Source organism: Megalobrama amblycephala, linkage group LG20, assembly GCF_018812025.1.
Source record: "Megalobrama amblycephala isolate DHTTF-2021 linkage group LG20, ASM1881202v1, whole genome shotgun sequence".
Taxonomy (NCBI): domain Eukaryota; kingdom Metazoa; phylum Chordata; class Actinopteri; order Cypriniformes; family Xenocyprididae; genus Megalobrama; species Megalobrama amblycephala.
This window is the reverse complement of record NC_063063.1, coordinates 6,955,716-6,979,973: the sequence shown is the minus strand read 5'-3', so window position 1 is coordinate 6,979,973 and position 24,258 is coordinate 6,955,716. Positions and strand designations below refer to the sequence as shown.

The following is a 24,258-nucleotide window of genomic DNA, read 5'->3' as shown; positions in this document are numbered from 1 at the left end:
GTCTGTAACTTTTTTGTCTCTTGACATTGAGTAAATAATCAAGTTATAATTAATACATTTTAAGTGCCTGAGTTTTACCAGAACATATTTAAAAAAGACTAGCATATTCTTTTACAGAAATGCATCCATTTGTTTAGTTTTTGTAAAAGTTCAAAATGTACTGCATAACAGGAATGACCCACACTGTAAAAAATCAAAAGTTGAGAAAACTTAAAAGTTTAACGCAACCAGCTGCAGGAGATTTTTGAGTTTTCTCAGCTTGTTGAAAATTGAGCTTGTTATACAACAACAAGTTGAGAAAACTCAAAAAATCTCCTCCAGCTGGTTGCCTTAAACTTAAGTTTACTCAACTTATTTTTTTTACAGTTAAGCTATTGCGTTCCTATCCCTACTATTTACATAGGGCTGAATGCTGTAAGCTCTTACAATCACTACATCCATTATATTACAATCTACAGCAAGCCCAAACCTCAAGTGCTCTTAGTTTTTGGTCATAAGTTGTCCAAAACACAGTCCTCCCACATTACCCAAAATTTGCCTGAACGTAGAATTATACAGTGCAAATTTTGTAAATCAATGCATGTGCTCAGAATTAGTGACATGATGAGCATTTTCCACTTAGATGACTTCATTTAACAGTGTGTTAATGCAAATATACAGTATATAGCACCTAAGTGAAAAAAGGAAATACAAGATAAAACAGATTCCCTAATCCTCTTAGTGTTTTAAGATTCTTATGCGTGTAACACAGTCAGATCACTGCTCTGACACAAACAAGTCCAACACAGCAGCTCAATTATTAAAACAATTAGTATTACACCATAAGGAATAGGCTTACATCACCTCCACAGATTTGTTGGCCAGCATTGATTGGACATTAAGATTGTGCTTCAAACCGATTGCTCATTTAGTGTGGCCTGTTTCATCTTAGCAAAATTGGAAAAGAAGGAAAAGAAGAGCTTTAAAAATAAAACGAGCTTTAGAATGATACAGACTCAAGCAACAGCAGGGGACGTGCTCCAGAAACACCAGCGTCGCCGCGAGTGATGTTTATTCAAAACCACATCCTCTTTCTCCCTCTCCTTCTTCACCCGCTGATAGTGATCTTCCTCCTTCAGATACCAGACCGGAGGCCAGCGGTGCTTCTCAAAATATTCCTGGTTTTCTGCTCACATTACAACACAAACCCAGAAAGATGTCAAGGGTGAATGATATACAATGAAGCTTATGAAGCAGAAATGTGTCCTCTTAAAGGAAATTCGTAAAATACTTAAAGTGGACCTATTATGCCCTTTTACAAAGTCTTGATTTTTTGTTTTTGGGGTCTACTAGAATATGTTTTCATGCTTAAATGCTCAAAAAACACTATTTTTCCCATATTATGACATTGTTGCAGCACCTCTCTTCCCAGTCTGTCTGTAACGCTCTATTTAGTTTCCGGTCTCTATGAAGCCCCTCCTCCCGAAAAGCGCAGTGTGCTCTGATTGGTTGACTGGGAATAATTCACAACCCTTACCATAACCACAAGTTTCAACACATTACTAACGTAACTCAACCAGGCCTCTGCCCTTTTTTTCTGCTTATGCCTTATGCGGGAATTTTTTAATGAGGAAAATTGTGACGTGTACGTTCCCAGAAGAAAACTCAAGACTACAATCGAGGCGTTTCAAGGAGTTCATAAACATAAACAGTGCTTGACATAGAGTATAACTCCCTTTGGAGTGGACTTTGTGCTTTGCAGACCTTTTCATGCTCAAAAAGCAACATTACACACTAAAGAAAGGTGAAAATGTAAAAAAGCATAAAAGGACCTATTTAATTTGTATGCTGTCTGTAAAACACAAAAGGTAGAAGAACCACTTTACAGTCACTACGAACTGTAGTGAAAAAAAGAGCAGCGGAAGCATTTTCAAAAAAAAAAAAAAAAAAAAAGTTCCATAGTAAGAAAAAATAACAGCATATGGATTTGGAACATTATTTTCATTTTTGGGTGAACTATCACTTTAAGAGGACTCATCATAGCAACTTCTATGTAATGAAGCAAAGTTAAATGTTACTACAGGTGCTTTAAATCATGCAGTTCCAGTGATGATGTTTGCATCTGACTCATAATTGTTCAGGAAATGCTTTTACCCAGCGATTTCGACTTGATCTCTTTGCGGTAATTGGCACATATCCTGTTGTAATGGGTGCAGATGTAGTGTAAACACCAGGCAGCGAGTTGAATAGCATTATGGAACTGTCATCAAAACAAGAGAATAAAAAACAAGACGTTAACATTGTTTGTATGATAAACAGTCACACTGGTATTTAGTCTAAATATTGCAATATGATCACTGTAAACAAAGGATGTCATCTTGTATTCTGAAATGATATTTTGTATTTTACCATGAATTCTTGCAGCTACTGTCAACACTTTGAAAGTTATTGTACAATTTACAGTATGCTAAAAATAAAATAAAATAGCATGGTTGCTCCAAGCCAGGGTAAATTATAACTGCAATACGTGTATTGTAGCTTTGGATAAAAGCATTAGATAAATTACATACAGTACAGTACAGAATACCAGATATTTACAGATATATTTACTGCTGTATTCTCACCTGTAAAATCACAGCATTGTTTTTGAATGCTGTTAAACTACATTAAAAATGTTAAATGGATAGTTCACCCAAAAATAAAAATTCTGTCATCATTTACTCACCCTCAAGTAGTTCCAACCCTGTATGAATTTCTTTGTTCTGCTGAACACAAAGGAAGATATTTGGAAGAATATCAGTAACCAAGCAGACCCCCCACCCCATTGACTACAACAATATTTATTTTTCCTACTATGGTAGTCAGTGGGGGGCGAGATCTGTTGGGTTACTGACATTCTTCCAAATATCTTCCTTTGTGTTCAGCAGAACAAAGAAATTCATACAGGTTTGGAACTACTTGAGGGGGAGTAAATGATGACAGAATTTTCATTTTTGGGTGAACTATCCCTTTAAACCTATTTTCTACTAATGTTGTCAGTCATTCAGTCAATTTTTTTATGTGAAAATATTTACATTTATTCATTTACATTTAATAGAGAAGAGGAAAATAACAACAATTACAAGAAAATACTATTTCAATTTTTCTACTTCAAATTTTTAACTCAGTGTGTTGCCATTTCTGTGTAATTATTTGTGAATTGACTAGCAATTTCTGAGAGAAAATTGTTTCAAAGTAAATCCAACACCATCAGTGTACTCATTTTAACTTTTAGATTATTATTTGTTTTTAATATTTGCTATGTACGTAAAATATATTTGCTTTATACTGATTCTAATTTAATTTGGGGATTTCATGTGTAGATATATTTACAATTACAAGTTTTAATTTTAGAAGTCGATTAATCGTGACTCACCACAACTAATCTATGTGATTAATTATGCATTTTTTAATGATTCACAGCACTAATATTTACATTTATACATTTAGCTGACACTTTTATCTACTATTAATTATCCATTTTAATAATGAAGGACAGATTTACCTGAGCAAGCTCCAGATAAGTGAGTATCTCGCCGTCAATATCCTGTCCATCTTTAGATGCTTTTAATAACTCGCTCACGGCGTATTGCTCTGAGGAAAGAAAATATCTGTTAAACGGAAGGTACATGTAGATGAGCTTTTCCCCAACATCTAGTTTAAGCAAAGTTGCATTATTTACATAGAATAATATTTCATGTGATGCTTTGCTACTCTTGCAGGCTGTAAATAATCTGACACACACATAAAAAGAAAATGTGTTTTCTCCGGGGCGGCGCAGGCTACGCAAACCATGAGGTAAAAAGCTGCATCTGGAGTCACAGATAAATTTCAGCCTGTCACCACCACGTCATTAGATGACGTCTGCCGGACAGATTGTAGTGTGTGCCACACAAAGCTCTGCGGAGACGGTCTCTTTTATTTGGCACCTTGACATCGCTCGTTGCTAAGCAACACAGAAAGAAAGGGCTAAAAGGCCTGTTTGCTTTGGATCTGAGGTGGTCAAACGGCTCTGTCCTGTGCTTGAGGAACGCATGTGGTGTTTTGTGTGTCATTTGGAGCATGTGGCAGGGCGTTGGCAGAAAGCTCACCTGTCAGGGCGATGAGCCGTGGAAGGCACAGTCTGTTGGCCAGGGCGATTAGCTCCATTGGGTCCAGGTCTGCCATGGGCGACAGCTGATTGGTGTAGAGATACTCGAGCACTGCCTGCATACATACCCTGCTGGTGTTGGGGAATGAGACCTGGCAGCACATATTAACGTATGTCATTATTTTTGAAACAGTCAATTTTTTCAGTTCCATTTGGTGCCGCTAAGTCAGCGTGAAATAGCGTTTACATCCCATTTACTTCTGAAATGTGACATAATTCTTGAGTGAAATAGGAAATCGGTGGAAAAAAATGTAGAATGAGACTTGGCTTTATCCAACGAGAACTGATTAAATTGTGTGCGCATCTTTAATAACAGGTGTTCAGAGAGGTTGAAAAATAAAAGGACTTGTGACATCTACCAAAGAGGAAAGTCAGTTAAAAGGCAGAGCAAGTTATAAGTTGTACAAAAAAACCCTGCAGTTGTTACCGCAAAGATTTATTTCTGCTCGATCTAACCTAATTTGTGAGGATGATTTATTCAGACTACATAACATTTAGACCTCAATAAAACCAGTTAATTTAGATAATCTAGTTGTTACCAGATTGAGCACATTGTTTAGGTTCCTTTGTAAATATAATAATAATTATTATTATTATTATCAGAATCAGAATTTAATTTAATTTAATCACAACAGCCATTTAATTTGTGATGATTTTATAACATCATATATCAACATAGTGCAAAATGGTATTAAAATTATGTGTAGAGTAGTCGTTGCTTTGTTATGAGAAAGAATGTCCGGAAAAATGAATTTCATTGATGTCATTCGGTGTAACCAATATAAAGGGACCATTTTGGATCAAATCATGCGTTCAATATCATGTGACAGGATGTGACATCATTCAGGCACCTGCAAAGGACCACATGGTCATAAAGCAAAGTAACTAACTCTTTCTTAACTATTTGTAAAATTCATGTTTTCACTTGCTCATACACATGTCCCGAAACATGAGGTCATTCGGTACAACCGCTACAAAAAATGGAAAAGGTTGTAATATTTTAAAAACTTGTACTAAATATTAAATGTTTGATTGTCCTTTTGCCAGCTAACTAGCTAACTAGCTAGCTTGCTAGATATCAGCCTGTTAGCATTGTTTGAAAATATTGTCATTTGGTATAACCAAAAGTGTCATTCAGTAAAACCGAAATTTGTTGTTGTTTTTTTTTTTTTTTTTTTTTTGGTGACAAATTTTGTCCATCTTGTAAAAAAATGACAAAAGCAGTGTTAATTGATTATAAAAACACATAATCCCATTGTTAACACTTAATAAAACTACAAAATTAATTATATCTAAAACTTTATTGTCAATTACCTATATATATATATATATATATATATATATATATATATATATATATATATAATAATAATAATAAATATACAGTATTGAGTACAGTATATATATATATATATATATATATATATATATACTGTACTCAATACTGTATATTTATTATTATTATTAGAATAATTATAATATAATATTAATATATATATTCTTTTATATTTATTTATTTTTATATATAATGCAATTTTATAAAATAACAAATACAATTAATACATTTTATAGGTAATTATTATTAGTTGTATTCTTGTTGTTATTATTATTATTATACATTTTTTGTAATATAGTGTGTTGCTGAGTTTATTTTTCCGTAGTTTTTCAGTTTTTTTGTTTTTGTTTTTTACTTTCACAGGATTTATGGGTGATTACAAAATAAATAATTTTTATTATTATTATTATTATTATTATTTGAAATTATAACATTATAGATTTGAATTCGACCACTGAAAAAATATGTTCAAGAGCACCAACAATTAAAAGATGAAAACTATTTATTTCAGAATAGAAACAAAGTGTGTTTAACAGTCTCTGGTCAGCTGAATGGAAACGGGACTTTTCAGTCTTTAATCTCTATGAAACTGATGGCCAGCTCACCAGCAGCCCAGCATTACTAAGCACATTTGGGCAGAACACGCAGATAGACGCTGCTACGTAACCCATTACATAATACTCTTCAAGGGCAAGAACAGTAGATTGCTGTGTTTCGTTGGGGTAGTCTAACCACTCCAAAAGAGAGCGCAAGAAAAAGAGGCATGCTCTGTCGGATTTGAGCGAGCACTGTAGACTGAAGTCTGAAAGTAGGACGCTGCCTAAAATATAGCTGTCCCAATTGTTACACTGGCATGAAATGTCAGAGCACTAAGGCAAATAAAAAGGACTGGCCATCATGCATTTAGTCCCTTGTGCAAAAATTATCCATAGAAGAAAACAGATCACTGTCTCTGAATGACGTCTGCTTTTCCTCCTCAGGGAGGAAACTCGGTTTTATTCCACCTCGGCTTTATTCCACCTATTAAGGAGGAAATTAATGAACAGTGCCACAGATGAAAGCATCTATTTGAACAGTGGAAACAGGATTAAGTGTGCATGTGGCAGCCATGGAACCAGCAAAATGCAAAATGTTTGCTTCAAACAGCAGAAAGTACCTGTATCGATGGTGCATCTCAGCTCATTAATTATGAATTATGCATGTCGATGGCTAGGAAATTATAATTAATTATTAATTATGATGCTAACTATACTATAAGGTTATTATCATTAATAAAATACTGTGGTCAGCGTAAATGAGTACACCCCCTTTGAAAAGTAACCTTTTAAACACCCAAAAACAATTTCCAAAATGTTGACAAGACTAAGTTTAATATAACATCTGTTTAACTTATAACATGAAAGTAAGGTTAATAATATAACTTAGATTACACATTTTTCAGTTTTACTCAAATTAGGGTGATGCAAAAATGAGTACACCCCACAACAAAAACTACTACATCTAGTACTTTGTATGGCCTCCATGATTTTTAATGACAGCACCAAGTGGCATCAGGAGCCACTGAATCACTTTCACCCAGTTCTTCTTCAGAAATCCAACAGTGGCCTTAGATGTGTGTTTAGGATCATTGTCATGTTGGAAAAGTGGACAACGACCAAGGGCACGGAGTGATGGTAGCATCTTCTCTTTCAGTATAGAGCAGTACATCTGTGAATTCATGATGCCATCAATGAAATGCAGCTCCCCGATACCAGCAGCACTCATGCAGCCCCACATAAGGACACTGCCACCACCATGTTTCACTGTAGGCACCATGCATTTTTCTTTGTATTCCTCACCTTTGCGACACCATACAGTTTTGAAGCCATCAGTTCCAAAAACATTTATCTTGGTCTCATCACTCCAGAGTATAGAGTCCCAGTAGTCTTCATCTTTGTCAGCATGGGCCCTGGCAAACTCTAGGTGGGCTTTTTTGAGCCTGGGCTTTGAGCTAAGACTTCTTTAGTGGACGGCACCCATGCATGCCATTCCTCTGCAGTGTACACCGTATTGTGTCACGGGAAATAGTCACCCCAGTTTGGCTTTCTACTTCATTAGATAACTGCAGTGAAATTGCATGCCGATTTTCTTCAACCCTTCTTATCAGAAAACGCTCCTGTCAAGGTGTTAACTTCCGTGGATGACCTGGACTTCTCTGTGAGATGGTTGCAATTCCATCTTTTTAAAATTTTTGTACAACTTTTGCTACAGTATTCTGACTGATAAGTAAAACTTTGCTGATCTTCTTGTAGCTTCACCTTTCTGGTGTAAAGAAATTTTTTCTTTCTCAGGTCTTGTGACATTTCTCTTCCATGTGGTGCCATTGCTGACAGCATGAAATGGGAAGGGGTTTTAACACCCTTTTATAGTCAGCTGTCTGCTGGACACCTGTGTAATGAATAATTAGACTCTCCTCTGGTTGAATTCTTGTTAAATTAGACATTAGTAGTCTAAAATTTAGCTTTGCTCCAGAGACTTTCAGTGGGGTGTACTCATTTTTGCATCACCCTAATTTGAGTAAAACTGAAAATTTTGTTCTCTAAATTATATTATTAACCTTACTTTCATGTTATAAGTTAAACAGATGTTATATAAAACTTAGCCTTGTCAACATTTTGGAAATTGTTTTTGTATTCATTGAGATATTGTTTAAAATGTTACTTTTCAAAGGGGGTGTACTCATTTACGCTGAGCACTGTACAAATACAAAAACTAGACAACACTATAGACACTATACATAAAATCTAAAGTAACACTATAAATGTGCACTAAAATATAGACAAGAACTCTAAAAAATTAATATAGAGAAAATGAGTTGTGGATAAAAGGAAAACACTTGTTTTTCAAATAATGTCCAAACAAAACAAAAATGAATGAACAATTACTACAGATAAACTTAAACTGAAAATCAATGCAAAACAGAATACAAATGAATGACATTTTTCAAAATGTAATAAAACTGCTATATTGTAAATAAAATGTCTTGCAAGATAAACATCATGCACTTCAAATGTCATGAGAGCTGACAGATCATTCATCATTGCAAAAATAGATTTTCAGAATGTCACTTAGAGACACCAGGACCAGACTATTTCAGTTGTTCAAGAATTTGATGCAATTTGTTGGCAAGCCAGTGTCTGTAAAATGTGTCAGTGCACATCTATTTGAGTATAGAAGCGCATGTAAATGTCTGGGCGGTGTGACCTTGTACCATCTGTTTAAGAACTGGCTTTATGAACTTGACTCGTTAATGCTTAAGCACGAAATAAAGATATTCTGTAAACTTGTCAGTGCCCTAACTGGAGCTCATTAAACATTGTTTTCACACTCACCTCGTCATTTGCACTCTCCATGAAAGAGCCCCCAAATAAGGCAGCCATCCAGTCACAACTTGAGATCAGCAGTGGTTTGTGGGCGTTAATGGTGCCATCATCCAACCTGAACACCACATCTGCAAAGACAGTGCAAAACACCATGAGTAATTGCTATTTACAAAGTAATTTTTTATATCATCTTTGTTATACCATTAAAACTAATGCTTTATCACATCAACTAGCAGTGTTGGGAATTAAATAACTGAAAGTTGTGACACTATTAACTGTTTTTCAGTATGACAGTAGTTCAGCTATAAAAACATGCTGCTTTTAATGAAATACTTTTCCAATAAGTAGCTGTATAGCATGACAAATGCTACATCGCTCATAGCTTGAACGTAGTTAGCTGTTTTTTGTTGTTTGCTTATACTGTAACTATAAAACTGTGACTTGACTGTACATTTACACTTATGCGTTACCCAAAGCGACAAGGCATAATGTGCAGTTCATGCATTCCCTGGGAATCAAACCCATGACCTTGAAGTTGCTATCACTGTTTGAGCTACATACCTGTTGTTGAAATACTTTAAAGGTGCCTAAGAACGTTCTTTCACAAGATGTAATATAAGTCTAAGGTGTCTCCTGAATGTGTCTGTGAAGTTTCAGCTCAAAATACCCCATAGATTTTTTTAAATTAATTTTTTTAACTGCCTATTTTGGGGCATCATTAACAATGCACTGATTTACACTCGGCGCCGCCCCCTTAAATCGCGTGCTCCCTGCCACATGAGCTGTCGACTATATTACAGCGCATTTACAAAGTTCACACAGCTAATATAACCCTCAAATGGATCTTTACAAGATGTTCGTCATGCATGCTGCATGCATGCTTCGAATTATGTGAGTAAAGTATTTATTTGGACGTTAAAGTTTTATTCTGAGTGAATTTGAGGCTGGGCTCCGTGGCTAACGGCTATTGCTACACTGTTGGAGAGATTTATAAAGAATGAAGTTGCGTTTATGCATTATACAGACTGCAAGTGTTTAAAAAATGAAAATAGTGACGGCTCTTGTCTCCGTGAATACAGTAAGAAACGATGGTAACTTTAACCTCATTTAACAGTACATCAGCAACATGTTAACGAAACTTTTAGAAAGACAATTTACAAATATCAGTAAAAATATCATGCTATCATGGATTATGTCAGTTATTATTGCTCCATCTGCCATTTTTCGCTGTTGTTCTTGCTTACCTAGTCTGATGATTCGGCTGTGTGCAGCTCCAGACGTTAACTGGCTGCCCTTTTCTAATGCCTTTTATAATGTTGGGAACATCATGGGCTGGCATTATGCAAATATTGGGGCGTACACCCCGACTGTTACGTAACAGTCGGTGTTATGTTGAGATTCGCCTGTTCTTCGGAGGTCGTTTAAACAAATGAGATTTATATAAGAAGGAGGAAACAATGGGGTTTGAGACTCACTGTATGTCTTTTCCATGTACTGAACTCTTGTTATTTAACTATGCCAAGGTAAATTCAATTTTTTGAATCAAGGGCACCTTTAAATTATGAAAAGCTTGTGGCTTGGTGTGCTACAAAGTAATTTCCTCAACACTTAATTTCAGGAGGCTAGCAGATGTTGCAGCAGATGTAAAAATCATTTTCAAGTGAGACGTTTCTTTCTCAGTCAATGTAAGGCCCTGTTTCCACCTGGTATCAAGATGGTATTTTGGTATTCTGGTATTTTGGTCGATCGGATCACAAGTGCACGACACTAAATACAGGTGGAAACTGGGTCTAAAACGTTTTGAGCTTGTCCACTTTCGACCACTTCCAGAGGTAGTCAAAAACACATTCAACCGGATTGCTTCCATAGCGTAAACACTCATATGGTCGAATGTGTTCGAACAGCCACAAGAGACCTCTTACTCTTCGACCTACTGATCTAATGCGTAAACATTATAGGAATCGCGGGATTTAAACTTGGTTGGTTGGAGACCCAAATTTTGTTTGAAGATGAAAAACATACTAAGCACAATGTTTTTGCTGCTCTCTGTATGTTTTCCATTGTATCTGGGTGCATTCATATGTAAATTGCGTGAGGTTATTTTGTCCATTAGATCGAAAGATCTGAAAAAAAACCAAACATGCATTTACCTGCCCATAGACCCTCCCTTCGAAGAAACAAAAGTGGTTGAAAGTGGACAAAAGAGACGGATTAAAATACCAGGTGTAAGTGGGAATGTGTCTCCCTCCTCTACTTGAGATCTGATCGATCAAAACGCATCTTAATACCAGGTGTAAACAGGGCCTAAGATAAATTAAACATATCTGGGTTCCTTAATACCTGTGAAATTATTCTTCGCGAGACACTCTTTGATTCGGTTTGCCTTTCTCACATGGAATGCTTTTGTGATCTCTTGATTCATGAAGCCCTCATTGTTCATGATGTTCTCCACCATCATCCTAAGATCAAACACTTCTAGGATTTCCGCAATCTGGGCGATCTTCATCAGGTCCTTCTCCTTCTCATCCAGCTCACCAGTGTAGAGGAAGCGTAGGACAGCACTGAATGGTCCATGGTGGATGGAATGATCCATCTTCACAACAGTCATAAGAGCCGGCGTACCCGTGACTGGGTTGAGCACGTTCTCCTTGTGGATGCTGTAGAAAGCCTTGCTCCAAGAGGCCAGAGACAGCCTTGTGCGCCGGTGCATCCCACTGAAACTCATCATCTTGAGGGTACCATCACTCTTGGATGCTCGGAGCGAGCATGGCGAAAGGCTGGGGAGAACGGTGACGTCCTCTTCTGTGTCCAGGCTTAGTGTGCGCATCAGTTGATCCCTCCTGTGATGCTCAGTTACCACCAAGCACTGGGACTCGTCTGAGAAGTCCATTTGAAAGAGGTCAAAGAATTTGGAAGATGAGGTAGACAGGTAGATCCTGTGGGCAAACAAGTGGACGTTTTCCTGAATGATGAACATAACATCAGCGCACAGGGGGCTCTCAAGAAGCTGCCTCAGACCATCCCGGGTTTTGGCTGGGCACTCTGGGATCTTAATAAGTGGTGGAGGAGCTTTGGGTGGTAAAAATGGTGCCTGCAGCAGTGGCCTCTGGACCTTCCTCAGGTGGGACTTCCAAAATTGTAGGTGGCGTCTGGAGATGAGGGCTGCTCGGATGGCATTGTCAAAGATATCCTTGATACCGAACTGGTCGAAAACACTTGTCTCATAGTATGGGATGCCAAGCTCTTTGGCTACCTCCCTTCCACTCTCCGGAGGCAAAATATCTCCGGGTTTAATGGGCCTGTGAAAGACAAATAAATAAAGTCAGTTCTTGTGTTAATATGACACCGCACCTCATTAAAATGTATGCAACTTCCTGGGGGGAATTTTTAATAGGAATTGCAAAGGAATAGCAAAGAATTGCAAAGGGGTAGGGACATGGGTTTTAGTTACCAGTACCTTGATAATGGTCGCCTAGCTCGATTGACTGCCTCCAGGTCAGCATAGCGCAAGTCCAGCTGACAACCGACCAAGATGACGGGTGTGCGTGGACAGAAGTGCTTGATCTCGAGGTACCACATGGATTTAACATGATGAAGGGAGTTGGGATTGGCGATGGAAAAGCAGAGAACCACGACGTCAGACCTTCGAAAGTGAAAGGTAAGAAGGAAATCAGGTAATTGTCCGAAGAAAACTTGTCTGTGTAACAACACAGGGCAAGACACCACGTAACACACATGCTAACAGGATTTTAAGCCAAGAGTGTCGTATGTGACAGGTGCCAAGCGGTATCCATAGCAACACTACAGTCCTTCAGTGTTCAGTGGACATGCAAAACCTGCAATCTTAATGCCAGCCTGACACTGACTCGTTGACAGCACGCAAAAAGATTGCCTTTAGTTTAGACTGTTGCTTAAGACCACAAACTCCTTTGGCAATGCTTTTTTGGCTGTATCTGTGAGGACTAGAACAAACATGGTCAACAAAACAGACAAAACAAAAGCACAAAGAGGATGACATGCAGACATTCTGGCGCACTGCTGGCATACCTTCCTGTAGCAAGATTAGTACAAAGTCTATCCTGGGGAGGGGGCAACACCCGTCACCACATAAGTAGGTGAATAATGTACGATCACCCATTTGCCATTGTCCACAAAAGGAATCGTGCATTTCTTGCTGACTGGGCAAGCAAAGGTCTCAGCTACCACACCACACACTTGGCAATGCAGAGAATTATGGAGATGCTAGCAGGCTTGAGGACTTACAGTGTCTCTCTTATGTTTCACAGGCTTGCATAAAGATCATAGGAGCCCTACAAACAAAAAGAGGCACAGAACAATGCTACATAATAATTTGCCTTTGTAGTCAATGACAGTTCAGGGAAATCTGTCTGAAGGAGAACAACATTACTGCCACAATCTTTAATGACTATGTAAGTCCAAAGCTACAGTAAACCAGAGTCTGATATCAAGCAGCTTTTAAGACGTGAGTTTGAAGATACCTGAACACTTTGATATGGCACAGCATGGTCCCAATAATTGCTAAAGACTTTTGCTGACATCTCATGTCAAAATGGGGCTCTTGGCAGATCACCCTACTGCTCTAGAGACAAGCCTTATTGATGTTAAGCCAGAATCAATGCACTTCTGGTAAAACATGTAGCACTTATTTGGACTACAGAATGTCTTGAAGGGCCAGCATGGATTCAGTTTGCCCTTTCAGTAACTCAACGATAACTCCCTCAACCTGAATAAATGAGAGTAAATCAGCATATAAGCAGCAATTATCCTTATCAACCTTACATTAATCCAGGGGGTAAAATCCACAAAATCATTAATTAGCAATAAAACACAACACACTAGCAGAAAGTGTCATTTGTAAAATTGCTAAATCCATGCAAAACGGTCTTTGTTTGTGGTAAAAGTTGTATTTTCCCACTGTCAACAATGTCAGCTAATCACGCAGATTTATGACTTCTCTTTCGCTGAGTTGTTTCTTCTCGTTTATCACTAAACAAACCAGTCATTCAGCAAGAGATATGTAAGTATATACTGTGTGACAGTGGAAATGTTTTAACTCGTAGATATATTGCAATTGTGTTTCTTCCAAGATGAGGAAGAATTTGATATTCAGGAGCATTTGTTAAGCCACTTCAAGTGGAGTTGTTGTATATTGTATATTGCAGTTGTTGTATAATTTCTTTGAATATTTGACTGCAAAATATGTCTCATCCAGTCAGATTTTAGTATCAGAACTATCCGTTCTATAATATATTTTTTTATTTTAACATAAAATGATAGTTCTCTCATTTACTCACTCTCATATTGTTCCAAACCTGTATGACTGACTTTCTTCTGTGGAACGTAAAAGAAGATATTTTGAGAAATGTCTCAGTGTTTTGTTTGTTTGGGTGTCCAATCCTGCTCCTGGAGGGCCACTGTCCTGCAGAGTTTAGCTCCAACCCAAATAAACATACCTGAACCAGCAGCTAATCAAGGTCTTATCATGGTCTTACTATAGACTAGAAACTTCTAGGTAGGTGTGTTGAGGCAAGTTGGAGCTAAACTCTGCAGGACAGTGGCCCTCCAGGACCGAGTTTGGACACCCCTTGTCTATACACTCTAAAAACAATGGTGCTATATAGCAGTGGTTCTCAAACCTGTCCTGGGGACCCCCCACCACTGCACATTTTGCATGTCACCCTCATCTAACACACCTGATTCAAGTCATCAGCTAATTAGTAGAGACTGCAAGAGTTGAATTGGGTGTGTTAGATGAGGGAGACATGCAAAATGTGCAGTGGTGGGGGGTCCCCAGGACAGGTTTGAGAACCACTGCTATATAGTACTGAAAGTGGTTCTTTGGCTCGTAATCATAGGGGAACCACTTTAAAGGGATAGTTCACCCAAAAATGAAAATGCTATGTTTATCTGCTTACCCCCAGAGCATCCAAGATGTAGGTGTCTTTGTTTCTTCAGTAGAACACAAATGATGATTTTTAACTGCAACCGCTGCCGTCTGTCAGCCATATAATGCAAGTCAGCGGGAACTTGGACTATAAGAGTAAATAAAACACGACGGGACAAATCCAAATTAAACCCTGCGGCTCGTGACGACACATTGATGTCCTTAGACATGAAACGATAGAAAAACCGAACAGTATTTATATCATTTTTTACCTCTAATACACCACTATGTCCAACGGCATTCATCACTCGATTCGTGAGGTCTGATCGCGCTCTGACAGCGGCAGTGATGTCTCGCTCTCATTGAAGTATATGCGCGAGACATCACTGCCGCTGTCAGAGCGCGATCAGACCTCACGAATCGAGTGATGAATGCAGTTGGACAGGGTTTAATTTGGATTTGTCCCGTCGTGTTTTATTTACTCTTATAGTCCAAGTTCCCGCTGACTTGCATTATACCACTGACAGACGGCAACGGTTGCAGTTAAAAATCATCATTTGACACCTACATCTTGGATGCGCTGGGGGTAAGCAGATAAACATAAAATTTTCATTTTTGGGTGAACTATCCCTTTAAGTGCTGTATAGCACCAAATCTTGGTGCTTCAGCGGTTCTTCACCAGTTCTTTGGGATGAATGAGGTGCTATATAGCACCGCTACTGTATACAGAACATGTTAAGCCCTTGTATGGTTCTTCAGGTTCTTTGTACGGCAGTGGTGCTATATAGCACCTTAACCACCCCAAAGAACCACTGAAGAACCCTTTTAAAGTTTCTTTACGAGCCAAAGAACCACTGTTGGTGCTATTTAGCACCATTTATTTTATTTTTTTGAAGAAATAAAAAGCGATATGGCACCTCTTACATAGCACCATTTGACAAAGGTGCTGTAGAGCACCTTTAAAGATATGGTGCTACATAGCACCAAAAGTGGTTCCATGATTACGAGCCAAGAAACACTTTTAGTGCTATATAGCACTTTTTTTTAGAGTGTTGCACTGTTTGGTTACCAACTAGGGCTAGGAATTTAATGTGTTAATTAGATTAATTAATATTATGCAGGGCAACAACTCACTGCATGACATAGCCTATAGGATGCAGTTAGAATGTCCATAAAATTCAAGATATGAAAGGCGAAAGGCGAACAATTTGAACCATTTAAAGCTTATGACAACACTGATAAGATCAGAACTTTCACTGCTAAATTCAAACATGCTTTCACACTTGGACTGTGTTGGACTGTGGTGGTAGCACCCATCACGCATTATAGATCAACTGACATGACTTAAACGACAAAACGCATTCAAATATTTGACAACAGGCACTGATTTAAGTTTCTGCCGGATGGTGCCCACACTCCATAACCGATCACGCACACATAATAATATCTGAGCCAGAGTAGAGCCACGAGGACACTATATTTGAGAATGCGTGCAAGTTTTGTGGAAAGATTCGTGCTGCACATTACATTGATGCACTCTCGCGTTAATGTATTACATTGATATGCACGTGACGTGGGTCTTCAAAAAATGCTATAGTAACTCCCTCAAGTAAACTATAAAAAATAAAAAGAACATCACATCTGAAAGCTACAGTCATTTTTTATTAGTTAAAACGAATGAAGAATATCTCATGTTTATCAATGGGTGCACAGCACCTATATAGCCTATAGTTCATGATAGGCTATAGTTAACAAGTTTGTGAATATTTTGAATAAAAAAGGAAAAACAAAATAAAGTGATACATCTGTCATACAACGCTATTGTGCCTGTGTGACGCGTCGCCTCACACATTAATAATAAATGTGCACATATTGTGAATTAATTGTGTAACCTAGCTTTCTAGGTAGCCTTCAGTAAATTAACTTCTCTAAGAAAATCTTTCATAAAACATCAGTTGACCATATGTTTATCTAATTTGATGTACGATAAATTTGCGATTAATTAATCGCCACATCATGTAATTAATTAGATTAAAAATTTGAAGCTCTATTACCAACATTCTTCAAAATATCAGATGAAAGAAATTCATACAGGTTTGGAATGGCATGAGGTTTAGTAAATGATAGCAGAATTTTCATTTTTGGTTGAGCCCTTTAAATGTTACATAATGTGAGATTTATCATTTGTCATGAATAAATCATATCTTTTGGTCTGCGTCCATAAAGTTCCACAATGAGATGAAACAGCATTCATGTTTTTTGTTTTTTTCATTATATAATATTATTGATACTGTGATGCAAGCATTTGTTCATGCTGCCCACCCCTACTATTATCCTGTTCTCACAAAGAAGGACACACATTTCTCACTCTTCTAATTACTTACAGACAGGACATGGGGATTCTGAGAGGTGTAGGACTTTAGAATTTGGTTCCTAAATTATGGGTTACTTCTAAAGACAACAGAGTATACAGCAGTAACACATCGAGTAGTGGACATCTAGAGGTCATTCTTTAAGTCAGAGCCAAGCTTTATGACTCCAGACCTCAGTGCCTTGGTTTTATTTTTAGGATGCAATAAAGCAGGGAAGACTAAAAATATAATTCTATTGAACATACCTGAGAGCAAGTAGGGGGGCAAGGCATGCTCTCCAGGCAACAAGTCAGCCGTGTCTGATTGATGTAGTCTAGTGTATCTGGATTGGGATGGGTTTAGCACTAAATCTTTCTTTTGTAGGGTAAATATGCAGACAACCTTTCTTTGGGTTTATAAAGTCTCTCTCAGACTGTCAGAGGGAAGAATCAGGTCATACTCATCCAGTTGAACACCATCTGTTAAACAACTCCAAAAGGACATAAGAACTGAACACTCCAGGGATATAATTTCTTCTGAAATGGATTCTTGAACTGCGTCTCATTCCCTTCTCTAGCTGGTATGAATCAGTATATAATGAACATGAATTTGGGTGCTAACAATCCACTAAGCACTGGGACACTGCGACTAAATTTGACATGACAATGTCATTCAATAAAATGTAAAATGGTATTTATAAAAAAAACATCGCTATATAACAAGGCATGAGCTTCAGGTATTATTTCAAGCCACATTAAGTAAATATAGTGATCAGCCGATGCCCTTTTTTTTAATGCATTCTGGGAATTCCTAGGGACCGAACATTTGAGGAAATGACTTTGCTTCAGCAGTGGACTAAGACACACCCTAGATAGTTTAATATTGTTAATTAGGCTGTTATTGCCATCTCTTAAAAAAAAAAAAAATCTTGCTGAATAATAAATGAGGTTTGACACATGACTATAACACTTTCTGTAAAAACTGGCCAGTTAAACAGTAATAAATGTGTTTGTTTTATTAACAGTTAAACAAAAAATGACCCTGAATGAAATAGCAATATGAAAATGAATGCTGCATGCTATGCATTCTAAATTTCTTGTAAATACATCTGTGAACATAACATAATTGATGTTAATTATGTTACCACCACCACAAACTCATACCAAAATGAGAACTTTCTATGTTTATTCTGTTCCGAAAATGCCATAAAAGAAAGCATGAGAAGCAGTGAGCGTGTGATGAAAGCAAAGAAAGACCTCATTAAACAAGTGCTTGACACAAAATGGCCATGAGTTAACATAACAGTGCTCAGCTGTCATGTTCGGCACGCATTCAATTGCAAATAGCTCAGTGTCTGATGTCAGAGCGAATGATGAAAGCATCTGATGGCAAGATGCTTCCCGTCTTTCTGTTCAGTAAAGTGGTGGCACTTGTGAACTGAAGAAGCAATTAAAATTTTTCTCCGGTAATTTGTTGAGAATATTAACCAGAGAGCACTGTGAAATTTTCTCATGCATACCCTCATATTTATGTTATTTTCAACATTATAGTTTAATCTAAGTCACACTGATTGCCATAATAAATAAATTAATATAATGCACCCTAATGCAATGAATTTAATTTAACAAGGAATTAAAAAGATAGTTCACCCAAAAATTAAAATTATGTCATCATTTACATGTTCTTTCGTGTTATTTCACACCTATTTCTTCTGAGGAACACAAAAGAAGATGTTCGGCACTATGTTCACGCTGCTATTTTCTATACAATTAAAGTGAATGGTGACCAAAAAGAAAGTCTTCTTCAGAAATGCAATAGCTAGGGTTTCAGAGACTGAAATTTAAGAAGATCAAGCACTCAAATCTCATTTGCAAATGCACATATTCAAACATGGTAAGTGATTGGTTATGTGACAGACAAAGAATGGTCTGTGTATGTTGCATTCATACATTTGATTTAAAGGGTTAGTTCAACCAAAAATGATAATTCTGTCATCATTTATGTTATGTTCATCTTCGGAATACAAGTGAAGATATTTTTAATGAAATCTGAGAGATTTCTGTCCCTCCATTGACAGTCTACGCAACTACCACTTTGACGCTTCAAAAAGTTCATAAAGAGATTGTAAAACTAATCCATATGAATTGAGTGGTTTAGTCCAAATTTTCTGAAGAAACTGAATTGCTTTATATGTTAAACAGATTGAATTTAGGCTTTTATTCACATATAAACATTTATCAACACACATCAGATATGGTAAACGGAAGCTCAAGCATGCTTGCTTGATGTGCGAGAACCAATGAAGTTCATTCTCGTGTGTTACGCAGCAAGTCTGAGCTTCCGCAACAACCAACGAGCTTTGTTCTTGCGCATCAAGCAAGTACGGTTGAGCTTCCGTTCATGTTTGCCGATAAATGTTTATATGTAAATAAAATTCATATGTTCATATGGATTAGTTTTACAATCTCTTTATGAACTTTTTGAAGCGTCAAAGTGGTAGTTGCATAGACTGTCAATGGAGGGACAGAAATCTCTCGGATTTCACTACAAATATCTTCATTTGTGTTCGGAAGATGAACTTACGGGTTTGGAAAGACATGAGTAAATGATGACAGAATTTTCAATTTTGGGTGAACTAACCCTTTAAAATTCGACAACCTCAGAAATATTATTATATGTTGTATTGCCTGCCTACACATTGATATTAAATATTCAATCCGTTTATTCATTTTCTACCCCTGACCCTAAAAACATTAAGATGAATTCTTGTTTTTATCATTTTCGCCATTTTCTAACAAAGACCAAGAAGCCTTACATTTGAATAATGTATATTTAAATATTTTAAAATAGATTATTCTAAGAGACTTATGGTGCATTTTGTCCTTTTTAGCTAAGCTTTTCATTTTTGGGTGAACAATTCTTTTAAGCTAGCACCACTATTACACAGAAAGTGCAAATCAAACGGAATGTATCAGTACCTCCCGTAGGCGAAGCGTCTGTCTTTGTGATGGTCTCCAAAGGTATCCCATAGCCGGAGGGACACACTTACGTCATCCACAACATCTCTGGAACGTTCTAAGACCTACAAGGAGTCATAGCGTTAATTCCTGCCCCGCTGCCCTGGAGCAAAGAAGACCACAGGCGTGTTTGATCTTTTTCTGTAATCTGTTTCCCTTCTGCCAGCTGAAATTTAAATGAATCCTGATGGAAGCAAATCTAGGGATCATGCGCTCATTATCTCCAGCCATGGGCCTGACGTAATGCAATGATAACGGCAAGGTAAACTTAATTGAGAGAAGATTTACCTCTTGACAGACTCTGTACTGGTCGATGGCCCAGACGGTGGGTACATGGGTAGCCAACAGCTGGTATTGGGTAAGGGTAGTGTTGCAGGCCCGGGCACAAATAAGGCGAGTCTTCCCCACGGCATTGTCTCCCACAACAACACACTTGATGGTCTCTACGTTGGGTCTTTCGTAGTCCATACTTAACTTTAGCGCCCTATGACAAGAGGAATTGTTGTACAAGAATTCATAACGGCGCACATACATACCGGTATTTCATTTCAGATCTAATAAAGCAGAAGCTGCAGACAGCGTTGACCTTGCTGTGGGTCAATGAAACCTCAATATAATACAGGACTTTGTTTTCACATTCCTAAAATAGTTGCCCTATATTATATCCACATCTTGTTCCTGCTGAGTGGGACAAAACCCAACCCATATGACTTTCTTGTCAGATGCAGTGTGTATGACTACAAATATAAAGATGTTCATAATTTTAATTAAAATAAAATAATAATACAATTTTTTAAATATAAAGTGTTTCAAAATATCTGCTAACAATATAATTGTGTGTTTAATGACAGCTCTGGTAATTATTGGCTGTTAACTATTTGGCAGGTGCGTCTACCATAATCAATAAATAATAACATTAACAGTATCATCCATGTGGTTTTAATATTTAATATTGAAACCATACAATTATTTCTCATGTCTTAACTCCAAGAGGGCAAAACACGTCCGATTACATAATACAATATTAAATTACTGATGCGACCTTTAATCACTCCAATTAGTGCTGATACATAATGAACCATCATCTCTAATTTTCACCTTCACACCTTCAATACATCTTCCACTGGATCTTTTTTTAAAGGTGAGGTGTAAAAAGCATTCTCTGAAAAATCATTACTGAGCTTTATTTCTATGCCTCAAAAATGTCTCAACAGTAGTGATGATGTCAATCAGAATATATCAGCAATATGTAAACTTGTGCATTAAAACTGGATTAAAGGCACAATATGTAATTTTTCACTGCTAGAGGTCGCTTATTCAAAACAAAGTCGTAGCTTGATGACGCCTTGATTTTGTGGAATCATGGGAGGTGTTGTCTTCACATCTACAGCCGGTGGAAAAGAATCAGATGGGGCTCAGGCAGAAATCATATGAATGGATAAGCTAATGTATTAAAGATTTATTAACATTACTGTATGAAGCAGGGTGTGGCTGAAAGCCTTTGGAGCGGAACGTGGCCGCAGGAGCACGCTTCTCGCTTTCTCCTTCTTTCCAAAGTGCTTTCCGAAGTTTCAGCAAAGAATATATTGATTTCTAGCCCTTGCATTAGCTTTACTACTAGATATATTTATGGAGATGAGAAATAAAAACCCGCCATGTACAGCTATGGTCAGCTGTTCGGCTGAGCTTTCGATATTGTTACGGAAAGGCTAAAGCTGATTGGTTCACATGACCTGCGGTGTGCTTGCAGCATTCTGAAAAGTTGAGAATTTTTCATCATCGCACCGCATGTGCATCGCTTCTATATGAGCGCGCTTGCCGCATGCCTACGTTCGAAATAATAAACTTGAGCGCGCAAAAGACGCAACGTGAACGCGATTATGTATCCAAACAGTTACTCACCTGTGTAATAAAACACATAATATATTAAAGCATCTTTGGTGTTTCCATGGTTTCTACAAAATAAAACCAAAAACCAAGGGTAACACGGGTATGATGTCATTAATAGGTGACGCACGGACACAGTCTGTGTCCTGGTTAGAATTGCTTATTTCTCTGGATTTAAACATTCTTGGAAACATTTGTGATAATGTAAGTACACAAGTCAACAAAATATATAACATTGTTCTAGTGTTTTTTGGATAATTTAATCCAAAAATCTTACATATTGTGCCTTTAAGGCATGTGAATTCATTCAGCATGATGACAAAACTTCAATCCACTCACCGAAATCTCTTTATATAGGTACAGTAAGAAGACAGATTAATTGGCTTTTTTTTTTTCAGGGGCTGTTGCAATTTAACTTTGATCAAAAAATGAGGTTTTAGATAGAATCAGTTCAAAAACTGAGCAAAAAAACACAAACTTAAAAAAAAAAAATCAATTGCCACCTTAAATGTTTTATTAAATCATAAAATTGAGTAGAAATGGACAAGTGAATGGATAGTAAATATCAAAGATATTTTATGATTTTTATTTAAAGCACTTGCAGAACAACCATACTTTACCCTAACTGCAGAATCAGAGAAATTGAAGTGTGCAAGTCATTTAAATTAGAATATAAACATATACAAAAACATTTATGCACACAGTGAAACGTGGAAGTATGCAGGTGCCCATGCAAGGTGTTATTCCTTATCTCATCTCACCCTTAAAAATGATTACCAAAGTTGATTTCTATTAGGCTTATTAATTATTAGTATTATTATTAATATGAATAAAAGTAGTTCATTTATATGCTACCACACGAAGCACATTTTTCAATTAGGCTATAGATAAAACATTATCACTGCTGAAAATGCAAACAGCAATGTATGAACTTGCAAAGCAATAGTGTGGAGAATGTATAGAGAATCTGCTACTGGTATTACTCCACATTGTCCACAAAATGCATTTTTGGGAAATAATTTCATAACCAACAAAAATAATATTCTAATTTACTTACAGCATATATAAAAACAATTCATCGTTGTCACTATCTAAGAAGTTGATCAACTGTAAGGTGCATGATGATTACATGAGGACACCACCCTGCAAACAAAAGCCATCACATGGTGGACACAAGCATACGTACCGTGTCTTTGTGATGTGTGTGTTTATTGTTGTCAGAAGTCAAGAATTCAGTATACAGTGACTGCAGCTTGCTGATGTTATGAAAGAACAGTCGTTCGTCGCTAGCTAGGGAAACGCTGCAAAACCATCTCCTAACCGCCACTACGTCCCCGTCTGTGAGCAAAAAAAGTTAATTCCTGTATATTTGCAAGCGTATAGACTGATAAATACGCGGGGATATTGTGTCCTTCCAGGTCGCGAGGCTCTTTGAGAGAATCATCATCTGTCGCGAGTCAGATGCGGCTTCCATTGTGACGTCATAGAGCCGGTGCTATTAATAGCGCGCGCGTACGATTTCATTCAGGAAAACAAGGTGCCTCATATGTGCTGTGAGCCAAACAAGAGCATCAGCCAGCGTCTTGGAAGCTAATTTTCACTAAAACACTAAGCGAAACGTGCTTATTTTAAAGAAGAAACATCTCAGAGGTGTTCAAATGGAATTGCTACTTAGACCTGACATATGACTGCACAAGTGCCAGTCACTGTCAAAGCTGGTAGCCATTAAGTCTAATTCTGTATACCAAGGCATTATGCTGAAAATCTCGTCAACTTTTGAAATTTACAAGCACAGTCAGATACATCTGCACACACACTTATTTACACCATGATTAGATGTTAAATGACTGACAGGTCTGTAGTCTACATCATTTTAATCCAAATAAGTAGATTACCATCGACTCATTTCCGATATTATCTTCTGCATATATAGTGGATGAGCAAAAACCTGAATGGCCGATTAGTTCTGTTTCATAACAGCAGTGTATGTCAAAATAGCCTGGACTTGCGAATCCAGTAAAAGAACAGACTGTCCCAATTCTAGCAATTCTTTTTACTTGCTCGGAGAAACGCAGCTCAAATTATGAATGAAACCAGGGCGGCGGAGCCAGACCCACATCAAGAGATACTTCAGGGCCTGTCTCATTGCCTATAAGCCCAGAGGATGTTTTTGAATCATGCATGAAGTGTGTGATGTAGATATATTTATAACTGCTTGGAGCCTGATCCCTT

The 24,258-nt window shown here is 37.4% G+C and overlaps 1 protein-coding gene across 1 annotated transcript; it reads right to left on the bottom strand.

The window, feature by feature from the left end:
- Positions 1-355: 355 nt before the first annotated feature.
- Positions 356-23,474, bottom strand: rhobtb1 (Rho related BTB domain containing 1). The gene is made up of 10 exons (XM_048170861.1): positions 23,213-23,474; positions 20,428-20,623; positions 20,101-20,204; positions 12,324-12,509; positions 11,207-12,165; positions 8,876-8,994; positions 4,110-4,260; positions 3,524-3,612; positions 2,134-2,239; positions 356-1,165 (listed from the first exon to the last, which is right to left on the bottom strand). The coding sequence occupies exons 2-10, from the start codon at positions 20,605-20,607 to the stop codon at positions 996-998; spliced, it is 2,064 nt and encodes a 687-aa protein (XP_048026818.1). The 5' UTR covers positions 20,608-20,623; positions 23,213-23,474; the 3' UTR covers positions 356-995.
- Between the last annotated feature and the right edge of the window lie 784 nt (positions 23,475-24,258).

Excerpts from the sequence above, each read along its gene's own strand:
- rhobtb1 (XM_048170861.1), bottom strand. The coding sequence starts at position 20,607 with ATGGACTACGAAAGACCCAACGTAGAGACCATCAAGTGTGTTGTTGTG. Across the intron at positions 12,166-12,323 it reads GCTAGGCGACCATTATCAAG|GCCCATTAAACCCGGAGATA; the intron begins GTACTGGTAACT and ends TGTCTTTCACAG. Across the intron at positions 3,613-4,109 it reads ACGGCTCATCGCCCTGACAG|AGCAATACGCCGTGAGCGAG; the intron begins GTGAGCTTTCTG and ends TTCTTTCCTCAG.